The sequence below is a fragment of the Leucoraja erinacea genome, chromosome 3 (genome assembly GCF_028641065.1).
Source record: "Leucoraja erinacea ecotype New England chromosome 3, Leri_hhj_1, whole genome shotgun sequence".
Taxonomy (NCBI): domain Eukaryota; kingdom Metazoa; phylum Chordata; class Chondrichthyes; order Rajiformes; family Rajidae; genus Leucoraja; species Leucoraja erinaceus.
The window spans coordinates 37,948,332-37,961,402 of record NC_073379.1 but is presented as its reverse complement, the minus strand read 5'-3'; the positions used below and the strand labels follow the sequence as shown (position 1 = coordinate 37,961,402).

Genomic DNA, 13,071 nt, shown 5'->3' with positions numbered 1-13,071 from the left:
CTAACCGTGCTTGAAGAACATGTTGTTTATATAACTTTAATGGTGATGAAAGTTTTTAAAAGTGAAAGCTGTGCATGTCATTTCAGATGGGCTGAAATAGAAAATGTATATATTTTTCTTTTCTGATTCTGCTAAGTGGGACTTTGTCATTGTCACCATTTCAAAGCAATTAAAAGGCACCTGAATAGTGTCTTGCATCCAACCTAGCTATGTTTTGAGCTCATATTCTGCAAAGCCAACCTGTTTTCCATTGCTTTATACAACGTCAATTCAGTTTGGTATTTCATTGTATTAGTATTCTGTATTTGATGGGTCATGTTTCCACACAGTTTTTCATGATTTTTGAATTTTGGGATTTAAATCTGCCCTCAGCTTCAAAGGTAAAATTGAAGAATATAACATTTGTTATATTTTAAAGACTACAATTTTGTCTTTAAGTTCCTTCCTTTTATCGGTTATGACTTATTTACCTATTATTAACATTCCACATGCAGTTTAAAGGAGAAGCATTGTACTACTAATAATTTTAATGAATCTTTTCACTGTAGTTATTATATGCAGTAGTAATTTAATCTTAATTTTCCAATATTCAAGTTGGTCTATTGTTTACATTTGTTAAGACATAAGTTTGCAGATTGGTGGAAATAATTTGAGGAATGTGTTCAACATGAAAAATTAACCTTCTGAAACCTTTCACAGTATAATTGACTGGAACAATCATATTATTGTCAATAAACTCTACAAGATTTACCTGGGGGACATACCACTGAAAACAAAAGAGGTATGTTTCTTTAGTTTGCTATTTTACCTTTACTTCAGAGACCCTGGTTACCTTGTGTCATTGACCAAATACCTGGCATTCTACATTTATTACATGATTTTTTTTGAAATGCTGCAAAACACGTGAAAACCTGAAAACAAGCAGCATGCAAAATCAAAGTTTGAATTCAAAATTAATTTCTTACAATTTCCTTGGGTGATTGGCAGCATTGCAAAGGTCAATTATTTACCACCTGTCCTAAAATTAACCTTTAAAAAATGTTTGTGAGCCACCTCCTTGAACTACTGAGATCTTTGCAATAAAGCAAATTCTAAGCTATTGAGTAGGGAGTCCCAGCATTTTGAACAGATGATGATGATGTTCTTACAAGTCAATAAAGTATTTGACCTGGAGGGTAGCTTGCAGATGATTATTGAAAATTATGCCCATACCTGCTAAGAATAAATTGTTAATATACATCAGAAAAATTGACGCCTGTGGAACTATACTGAAAATTTCATTCTTGTCTGAAAATCAAAATTTTAGTACTTTCCAATAACTTGGCCAAGTTTTTTATCGACATCCCTTATTTCAGAGGGTTCCAAAATTTATTACAAACTTATTATTTGACAGGTTGTGATGCACCTTTTCATAGTCTTTATGTACCGATCACGTTTTTCCCCATTGACCAACACTGTTCGTCATAAAAACAAGTGAATTAGGCACAATTTGCTGAAGAAGCAAGGGACCTGGAGACACTCTGGCCATTATCTTCTAAATATTTATGGATTTAAGGATAGTGTCCGAGCACTGGTAAACTGCATGTGTTACCATCTTCAGCACCACAATATTCTCCATAATTAATACTAACACTCACCTTCCTTTCTTTTGTTCCCCATTTTTCCTGAACACCTTGCATCCAAGAATATTTAGAACTTATCCCTGTGCCTTTTTTAGCCTGTTTTTACTACAGCCATGTAATCCTCGGTGGTAACTGTTCTTGCGGCTTGACAACCTTCCTTTCCTGAAAGCTGTGACTGATGCTAATGTGCACTCACCTTCTGGTACATCCCCATCTTCTTTGCAGATGGGGACTCTGTTATAGAGCAATAATTTCATGTTATCCACATATGTCATGCAATATAAAGGGAGGGGTTAAATATTGTATATTTAAAATGCATTTAATAATTCAAGCAATGAGATGGGAAGACAGTATCAAAGGTTCAAATTGTTGTTTTCACCTTTGAGTCGTTTTGTCATCCATATGTTATTCTATTTGTTTTAGCTGCCTGTCTCCAGTTTCTGTCAAGAAGTCCTATAATATTAATTGACTGGGTTTTCAAATAAGAAACAATATTTTTGAAAAAAAACTGGAGGGCAATCCATTCCTGTTGAATTTGCGCACAAATAAAAGTATTTGTAACAGGAAAATAAAATTCCTGATGATCTGCTATATTCTGCTCTTCTCTCTGCTACCATAGAGCACCTTATTTTACATGCTGTTTTGTGTAAAAATAAATTGGGAAAAAAAAACAATTTCAAGGTGCTTAATTTTAATGTGAGCTGCTTTATTCCCCCTGTGTATTGCCGATAACATTTATTGAAGTTTTCTTTTCTGGTCCTACCTATCAAATGAATGCATACTGATCTTTTGCAGGGAGCTGCTTTAAAGCCTGAGCTAAAACGGGAGCCTGTTAGCACCAGAGTTAAACTGAAGATTCTTCCTCATTTGTTGCGGTCCAGGCAGGCAGCAGAGACATTCCCAGCCAGTATACAGGTATTAATGTCATTAAGCTCGGCTTCTTTTATAACAAACCTAACCTTTATTTCAAGGTAGTTTATGTACAATTTAAAAAAATCACAACCACAAAGGATTGAATTTCCATCTTTTCCATCTTGCTAAATGCCGCAACAATCTACATTTCAACGCAAATCGAATGCAAATAAATCTAAAACGTTCATGTGTTATGTATTATCACTTTTATCTATAAATTGGATACGTTCCGCCGAAGAGTGATTCCGTTGTGATCATTTTTTTTGCTAATTAAAAGGGATGTATGCTATCTTGGATTTCTCTGCACCCCCTCCCCTCCAATATGACAATATAAGATTTGGACACAGCTTTGTGTTTATTGCAATTACATATCTCCAACGGTCTCCAAACGTGTAGCATTGGCAATGATATATAAAGCATACATAGCCCAGCAACATTCTCTTTGCAGCTGTACTAGATGTTTCATATTCAGAAAAAAATAATTTTAGTGCATTCTCTTCATGGAATATAAATAACATAATTAAATCTCCATTTACAGGGCTATTCCATGGAGTTCCATAAATAGAATCAAATGAGTCACTGGATTGCTGCAATTTAGCACCAGGACATTTGCATTCAGCGTTTGCCCATTGAGATGATACTTGTTGGTGTTTTTGGCTGTTTGAAGACTTGTCACATCTTTGTGTGATCACTAAAGGGAGGCAGAGACGGGCGAGGGATGGAAACAAGATAAATGCAACTAAAGCAGTGAAGGTTAATAGGCATTTAGTAGATGTGTTCAAAATTTTGAAAAGTATTGAGAGTCTAAACTAAGATGTTTCTTGCTTCTGACAAGCTGATCATTAACTTGAAGCAGACACAAAGCAGTTGGCAAAAAACAGATGAGGTTTTTTCCAAGTTGCTATCGGGAAATTGAAAAAAAAACAGATGCTAGAAATCTGAATTAAGACAGAAAATGCTGGGCACTGAAGGCCAGGCAACAACTAGAAAGATAAACAGAGATAACATCTCGGGTCGAAGACTCATCTGAACTAGGGAAGTGGGAAGACTTAAATTGTGAATCACAGGGTTGGTGCAGAGAGCAAAAAGAGCATCTCCATCTGGATGAGGCTACAGTCATCTGAGGTGAATCAGATATATACGGAACCATCTAGTTAAGAGATTGTTATCTAAAATGTACTAACAAAAAAGCTGGTAGGTATTCATTTGTTAGTAATTATTTTTAATAAAATAGGATAAATATGTGAAAATGGAAGGTTTGTTAGGATTGTGGAATGAGGCAGGTGAATGAGTCAAATTGGATCATTCAGCCAGCATAGGCACAACAGAATAATTAACATTTTTTTTTTTTTTAAAGTTCATTAAATTCAAAAAAGAAGTGTTATGGACATTGCAAAAAATACCAAGGCGTAAAATATTCAAGAAATCTGCTATCTTGAATTTATTGTGGGATGCTTTAGAACATTGTGTACACCATTCAGAAATCCAAGGGCTGATTTTTTTTTTTTTGTCTTCTATGGCTAAATATGTCTGTTAAAATTATGATCGGGGGAGGGGTGTTAAAGTAGGTATTTTCCACATTTAAGGAATCCAAAAGTAATTACCATATTTCATGACCAAGACCATAAAGATCACAAATAAATTAATTAAGGAATTTGTGCAGTGATTAAACCAAACAGTTTGCTATAAATGAATATATGTTATGCAAGTAAAAAAGAGAGAGAGAAATTGGAGGATATGTTGAAGTCAAAAGTACGGTGAATGGAGACCTTTCTGGCATTATTACACAGGGACAGTTTGCCTAAAAAGTACATAATTCCTTATGATATCAGAATGCCTTTTCTTGATTAATGTACTGAATATAAAATTTCCCAAAATAAACTGTGAAGTTCCTCAATATCAGTGCAAACTTATGCTACCTCACAAAAAACTAAAAACAAATGTATACCGAGGATTAATTTGATCTTTAAACTATTAATTATGTATGTGAGGACACTGTTCTGTTTAAATTGTTATTATTCACAGCCTTGTTTTCACAGGTGGTATATGATGGGCTGTTTGGTGCAAATACAAATGTCAAGTTGAGAGGACTAAGCCTGCAATTTGTACACCACATATGTTCAGTGTAAGTTCAAATGCTTTGAAGAATTACGGGGCCATATTTTAACAGACCTCTTATAACGGATTTTGGTTACGGGGGATGAATTTTGGCTCACACCGTCCCCAGCCGCTTACAGGCCCAGCAGCCAACACCATCTGATTAACACGGCTGTTGTTGCGGTTCACGTTGTAGCCACTGGGGATAACGATTTCCTCAGGCCGCCGCCACCAACAGGACACACTCAGTCACTGTGGGGCTCCCTCCCCCACTCACCAGCTGCCGCTTCTTCTTGTCAACCGTAGTTTTGTCTTCTCCCCTCTCCACTGCCGCCTCCTTCTCCCATCGTTTTGTCCACTCCACAGCTGCCTCCTCCCCCACCTCCCTTGGAGTCGCTAACTTATTCCACCGTAGAGGTTGTTGCCAACTACGGGGGAGGAGGGTCAGGAGGTGGCGATGGAGGAAGCAGCAGGAGTGGACAAAGCGACAGGAGAAGGAGGAGGAGGTACCAGTGGAGCAGGTATTGGACAAAGCAAGGGGCGATAGGAAGAAGCGGCAACTGGTGAGAGAGAAAGGAGCCCCTCTGTGACTGAGCGCGTCCAGTCAATAACCCGAAGAAAGCGCTGTAACCAGGGGCAACAACAGCCGTGTCAACCAGACCATGTGGCAGTTGGTGAAGAAGGGGTCGCTGGTGCAGACCAGCAGCATCGGTGCCCAAGGTGAAAGTGCTGGAGTAACTCAGTAGACTGACTCCGTCTGAAGGGTCCTGACCCAAAATGTCACCGATCCATGTTCTTCAGAGATGTTGCCTGGCCTGCTGAGTTACTTCAGCAATTTGTGCCCTGTGTTTTAACCAGCACCTGCAATTCTTTGTTCCTACTACCTACAACGATAATCCCCCCCCCCGGTCTGTTATGAGGAGGGTGTATTTGAAGAGATTAAGATACATGCAGTTGTTTTTGTGGCCAGTGAGTTTGCTAAATAGTGTTTGTGGATATAGATATAATCTTTAACACTGGCATCACATGCATTAAATCATAATTTTGAGTCTTTACACACTAAGAATAATTTATACGTATGAAGCACTTACCTGAGCACTAATTTCTGACTGTAATGTACAAAGAGTGTTACATATGAGGAGAGAGGACTCACTGACAGCAACTGTGGATTTCCTCATTTAATTGCACGGTTCATTCTCATAATTGTATAGTCATAAAAGTTGATATCAGTTTTGCAGTGAAATAATGGAGAATACTATCCACTTCATTTTCAGTACTACTTTATTTATGTATATTGCAGAAAATCTGAGGCCATTGTAGATTTTAAGCATCGTTTAAAACTAGAAATAAAATGTTGTCTTAATTATCTCTGAAATATAAGAGTGTAATAAGCTACATCCTGCCACAGAGCTTCATTGATGAAACATGTATGTTAACAGAATAGGTAGTGCCAGAGAAGGGTGGGTTGATGAATTAATGTTCAACATATTTTGAAAACTGAGAAAATCAATCAGTAGAATACAACCATAGGGAATATGCTGATTCAGGTTGTAATTCCACATGCACTGATTCCTTGACCTTTTTTAGCTGGAAAGGAAGAGGAGTTTATGTGAATAGCCAGGGAAAAATGGAAGCTATCAGTCAGCTGGTGCAGGTGTAGCATTACCACATGCTAGGAAACGAGTCGCCAAGAAAAACCTAATGAACTTGGAGGTAGAGAAAGTGATTTAATGGTTCAAAGTAGTTTTGCTCCATTGAACTGTTCTACCTGCGTGGCTGCATTATCTGCTACAATTTAATTCCTAGCTATCCACTTTTGTGATATTCATTTATATGGATCTTAATTCAATTGTAATAGAAATACAGCCACCTAAGGAAATCAATTCCATCACTGATATTTTTAAAGTGATATTACCAACATTATCTAAATAGGCGAGTTTGGTTTAGTACAGAGATACAGCATAGAATTGCGACAACCCCAACCAGCAATCATTGATTTGCTGGTTCTATCCTACAATTTACAGAAGCCAATTAACCTTCAAACCTATACATCTTTAAAGTGGGAGGAAACCTGAAGAAAACCCACATGGTCACAGGGAGAATGTACAAACTCCATACAGACAGCAACAGGATCGAACCCAGGTCTCTGGCGCTGTAAGGCAGCAACTCTACTGCTGCGCCACTGTGCCGCCCCAAGTTATTTGCTCCATGGTAGTGTTGAAATTTAAATGTGTGGTTATCTAGATGGTAAACCTAGATTTGCCTACTCTCTGACCCTAAAATAAAGTTTAAATATAAAACAAAAAATGTTTGAAATCCTCAGCAAGTCAGGCAACATCTGTGAAGAGGTAACCAGCATCTAACTTTCACATTGACGTTCTTTCAATAGAACTAGGAAACATTGGTTTGAAACGTTTTTTAAGTTACAGAGAAGTGGAGAGGATGGCAAAAACAAAGAAAATATATGCATTAGGATGGAGACTGGGAGAAGGTGGACAAACCTAACAATTATAATTCATCTATCTGGGAGGAGATTCGATTAAAAAACAATTAATATGGAGAGAAAAAATGTTGTGAGATAAAAGCACTAGCTAATAGAAATCTTGAAATAAACAATGTTGTCTGACATACTGGGTAGTTCCAGCATTCTCTTTTATTTCAAATTCATAAGGCCATCAGCCTCTAATGTTAACACAGTTATTCTCTCTTCCCTGACACTGCCTGATGTTGGGGAAGAAAGGAAGGTTGAGGACCTTCCGATAACATCCGCTGGTTGTGAAACGACCTGGAAAAACTGATAATCTGAATTGCTAGTCATAGAATCATACAGCATGGAAGCATGCAACCTGCCCAACCAAGGTGCCCCATCTGCACGAGTTCCACTTGCCCACGTTTGGCCTGTAACCCTCTAAACCTTTCCTATCCACGTACCTGTCAAATGTTGTTATAATACCTGAACTACCTCCTCTGGTAGCTCTTTCCATATACCACTGAAATATTTACCCCTTAAGTTCCTATTAAATCTTTCCCCTCTCACCTTAAACCAATGTCCTCTGGTTCTTGGTTCCCCAACCATTGGTGAAATTCAGTGTGGAGACCTAAGGGCTATGATATGAGATAACGAGATGCTATTGTTCAAGCTTGTGGGCATTGTCGTAATAATAAAACAGACTAAAGATTGAGGTCACAGTGGTAATCATCCAGAGAATTAAAGTAATAGGCTATTGGAAACTGACAATTAACAGGCTAATCAGAAGTGGTAATCTGCAAAGTGATTCAAAATTTGTGGTTTGGTTTCTCCCCCATGATGGTCTCCTTTACACTGGAGAAGCCAAACAAAGAATGGGTGACCTCTTTTCAGAACAGCTTTCTTTGGTCTGCAAGGATGAATCTGACTCCCAGCTACAAAGTAATTTTATTCCCATGTTCCTCTAACTCTGACCTTTAACAGTGCTCCATTGAAGATAAATTTAAATTGACCTTTGTTCTTTTAGACGTTGGAAATGCAGCGCAGAAACAGGCCCTTCGGCCCACTAAGTCTGCACTGACCAGTTATCACACCATACACTGCACACGAGGGATACTTTACAATTTTACTGAAACCAATTAACCTACAAACCAATACGTCTTTGAAATGTGGAAGGAAACCCGAGTACCTGGAAAAAAACCACGCTGTCACAGGGCGATCGTGCAATCTCCATACAGACAGAACCCATAGTCAGGAACAAATCCAGGTCCCTGGTGCTTTAAAAAAGTAACTTTACCTCTGTGCCACTGTGCCGCCCCAGGTTTCTGACTCAGCACTTTACAATTTCATGATTAACGCTGAATTTGCCAATTTCAGATGATCAGCTTTCCTAGTTTGTATCAGACCAGCCAGTTTTAACAAAGGATCATCAACCAGTAATGTTATCAGTATATGTGTTTTTCTCTTCACATATACTGCCTGACTTTCTGGGATATTTCTACTGTTCCATGTTATATTTCCAGCAGCAGCAATTGGTATTAGTTTTCACATTTTTTCTCTCCACTGCCCTCATACATCTTCAGTTTATATTTCCTCCAGATAGAACAGCTGCAGTTAACAAACCTTCACTCAACCAACACTGCTATTTTTTGTGACTTTCAATCGCTCTTGATCTCCATGCTATCACAGACGGCTTTCTCTGTCCCTAGTTGTGACCATGCCACCTGACCTACATTTGATTATTTTATTCCAGAACGCCAGAGCTGCAAGTTTATTTTTGCTTTGTACTGTATTTACTGAAAGGAAGCTTAAGCTGTCAAAGACTATAACTATTAAACTAGTTGGAGAACATTTTAATTTGTTTCAAACCAAATGTTTCATTTTGTGCTTTTTTTTTTTAACAATTTGAGATAAAATAGACCATTATAACATTTTCTATATTGATTGCACTAATCCATTCTATTGTTCTCACAGTTGTCCTGATAACAAAATAAAACCTTTGGGACCAATGCTTCTAAATGGGCTTACTAAGTTGATCAATGAATACAAGGAGGTAAGTCTTCAGATATCTCTCTGATCAACAAAGTTACACTTCTTTTGACATCTGTTATTTTACTCCCCTTCTCTATTTTACTCTGTTCCTTGAATGTTGTATCGTGAATTGGGCTAGAGATTCTCACTATGCCAACAATTTTCTATTTCATTATCTAAAACACAATCCTTCATAGTATGTCAGGAGAGTATGAAACATTGGGCAGCATCACAATCATGTAATCTAGCAGAAGCTCTGCAGCAATTAAGAATAGAAACAAAACACTAATGCCAATTAAAGCACTCGCACCTGCTATGCCCAAACCCAGAATCAAATCTGGCATTTGGGTCCACTTTCTATTTTCTCTCAACTGAAAACAGTGAGAATAATTCTACATCATGCTCCTCTTTTGTCAGCCAAATTAAAATCCATATGTCATGTGATTTAAGTTATTAGGCTATTCACCTTTGTGTGCATTATTTCATAGAATAATAGAATCATACAGCATGGAAAAAAATCATTCGACCCAACTCATCAGTGCTAACCAGTGGGCACCTTTCTGTATTCATCTCATTTCTCAGCTCTGGTTCATAGCTTTCCATGGAGAAGAGATTCACATTCTTATTTAGCCACTTAAGTGCTGTCATTGACCCTGCCTCGACCACCCTCTGGATCAAGATAGCCCCCCCTTCATATTTTCTCTAAATTTCTTCCTGTACTCTAAATCTATGGCCTGCAGTTTTATCTACCTCCAACATGGAGAAATGTTTCGTACAGTCTACTTATATGTACCTCTTATAATTTTATATACTTCAGTCAACCCCCCTCATGACCTCTTTTGTTCCAGGAAGAAAATACCTAGCCTCTCCATTCTTTCCTCATAACTGGTCTGCCCCATCCTGGTGAATCTCCTCTACACCTTCTCCAGCACTATCATCTCCTTCCTAGTGCAAGGCGGCCTGAATGGCATTCAGTACTCCAGCTGTGTTTAGACCAAGTTTTTATAAAGTCAGGGCATAAACTCTCTACGTCTAATTCAACGCCTTAACTAATGAAGGCCAGTAACCCATATGTGTTCCTAACTACGTTATCTACCTGTGTTGCCACCTCACTTGTATGCCATGCTCCGTCTGTTTCTTAAGACCCTAACATTCATCCTATATATCCTAATCCCAATAGTATTTCCAAAATGCATTATCACACAGTTGTCTGGATTTAACTGTATCTTCCATTTTCAGCCCATTTTACCAACAAATTGATATATTTCCACAACCTAAAACTCCCTTGTTATACCTATCGTGTGTTTCCTTTTTTCTCTTTAAACAACCCTCAATATCCCTTCACATCCAGGGTTCCCTGCATTTGTTATCCCTGGCCTTTTATCCACACAAGAACACCATGGCCCACTTGATTGCTTGCTATTTCGCCTCTAAATGCTTCCCCGCTGTGCAGATATGGAGTCATTTGGAAGTAGATGTTCCCAATCTATCTTTGTCATCTTGCATTTAAAATGCACACATCTCAAAAATTTCCTTCTGAGCCTTTAACACTACGGGATACCCAGTTATTATTTGGGAAATTGTAATTCCCAGTACAATAACCTTATTTGTATTCCATCTTCCTGATATCTGCCATATATATATATTTTCTCCTGTCTCCTGTTGATTGACTATTTGGGGGACAGTAATATGCTCCTAGCAAACTGATGACATCTGTTTTGTTTATAATCTCTGACCATATCTCCTCGTATGAGGGGTCTTCTAGAATTTTCACCCTCAATACTAAAGTGATTAGGCACATAGAAGCATAGAAAATATGTGCAGGAGTAGGCCATTCGTCCCTTCGAACCAGCACCACCATGGCTGCTCATCCACAATCAGTACCCCATTCCTGCTTTCTCCCCATATCCCTTGATTCCGTTAGCCCTAAGAGCTATTCAATACCTCCTCCCATTTTATCTCCCCCATGCCTCACCTTAAAATTCTATACCCCGGGACATTTCCACCCACGTCCGACCTGTCTTCCAGAAGGAAGTAATTAATAACCCCAGGTTGCTTGTCCTCTCACTGAGCCCATTTGTCATACCTGTACTGTTCACCAGGTGGAACAGGCTTTAGGGTTTGAATCAGAACCTTTCTCCTTTAGTTGATAGATATGCTCACTATCTTGTCAATTTTCCCATAAGCTAATAATTTAAATGCACAAAAGATGATTTAAAGCTAATTTATTTTTTATTTAAACAAGCCTCAAATATTTCTGCTGGTTCTCTTACAAAACTGTTTGCCATCTTAATTAATGTCTCAACCCTCTAGAAACTATAATATATTGAACTATTTATAAAAAAAACTATTATTCCTTCCAAGGATCCAAAAACTCTTTCTTTGGCATATTCAGCAGTTGGAAAAGTGTCCAGGTAAAAATTTCTACATTTATTTCAGTTTTTTAAATGATGTCTTAACTATTTGTAAGTATGTGTGGATTAAGTATTTATAAATAATTGTTAAACATGTCCTCATTCAAATGTGCAAACAATTACAAGTATTTATAAATGGAAAAATAATTTGCACTTTTGCATGTGACATGTTTAATAATATAATTATGTGCTGATTTTTAAGCAAATATTTGTGGTGGGATTCCTTTCAGTGGGATGTCTGACTGCATGTCTCCAGAATACAACATATTTACAAATTAACGTACTTGACTATATCATAAAGATGTGTCAATTACAAAGATAATAAAAGAGACTAGATGGAATATGAGAATTTATTTTACCTAGGGATTCATAATCTGGAGTCCACTATCCAGAGAAATTGAATCACATTTAACCACATCTTTTAAAAGTAACTTGGATAAATGTATGGTAAAAATTTGCAGACTTTTGGGTAAAACGTAAAGGGTATGAGATTAATTTGGATACCTTTGTCACAAACATGGTATACCAAATATTCCCCTTCTATATAGTTAAATTATGTGAAAAATATTATGTAACTAGTCCTTTATTCATGTGCAATTTACATTGTTAGATATGGTTTGAGTGGACTATGTTGCACAATGTTACCCAGGAAGCAGTAATTTAATAAATTGGACTGTTAACTGAAGATGAAATTTCCTTAAGAAATGTTACCTTAATTTTACCTTTGACTTACATGCTGAGTAGAGAATACATTTTCCAATCTCTAGTTATATGTAAGCTATTTTGGGGTGCATCATATTTAGATTCTTCATAGTCCAATGCTCTTACACATAAATCAAAAAGCATGGTTTGCTGGAGCATGCATCAGCTGAAGGGCTTGCCTGGATTTAACACACTGTCTATAATTTTTCATGTGTTTTAGCTGGAATCATGGTGAAATGTAGAACATAGGAGACACTTAGAACAGTCTATGATTACATTAATGTAATCTGAAAAACATGGCATAATGCTGATGGAGGATTAACAAGTGGAAAGAATGCAGGCAATTTAAAGGAATGGATTCACCATGAATATACACTTGCATCTTTTGAAAGATCACTCCTTTTCAGAATAATGCATATTTTCCAATCCAAAACATGGTAGACTTGTATGGGTACTGAACCATTATATTTTTACTAAATTGTGTTTTGTTTTGCTCTACATACATTTAGTCGTTTACCACAACTTTTCACAAAAGATTTAGCACTGGTGCAGCAGTTTTTTGAAGCTATGTGCAAGGTAAGTGGAAATTCTCAAGAATTTGTTTTACAGTGTAGTGTTTTGTTGTGTTTCTCCACAATTGCAGCACCAACAGTACAGGGAAGTTTTATTTGCTTCATTATTAGGAAGGTCCCGATATCCGGCTTTCCATTCAGGAAGCATTGGCTATGATGGTGGGAGCCTACTGTTCACTGCAGGGAGCTTCTCTTACGCTAATGGAAGCTTTGGTTGCTGCATATCTGGAGAAGGTATGTGAAAACTATAACAT

At 37.4% G+C, this 13,071-nt stretch overlaps 1 protein-coding gene across 1 annotated transcript in view; it reads left to right on the top strand.

Annotated features, from left to right (window-relative positions):
- ecpas (Ecm29 proteasome adaptor and scaffold) overlaps positions 1-13,071 on the top strand; it is a 100,730-nt gene that overhangs the window by 26,855 nt on the left and 60,804 nt on the right. The window contains exons 8-14 of the mRNA XM_055632447.1: positions 700-781; positions 2,418-2,537; positions 4,574-4,659; positions 9,073-9,151; positions 11,494-11,543; positions 12,755-12,821; positions 12,929-13,051. Coding sequence (XP_055488422.1) covers positions 700-781; positions 2,418-2,537; positions 4,574-4,659; positions 9,073-9,151; positions 11,494-11,543; positions 12,755-12,821; positions 12,929-13,051 — 607 coding nt within the window. The remainder of the gene's footprint in view (positions 1-699; positions 782-2,417; positions 2,538-4,573; positions 4,660-9,072; positions 9,152-11,493; positions 11,544-12,754; positions 12,822-12,928; positions 13,052-13,071) is intronic.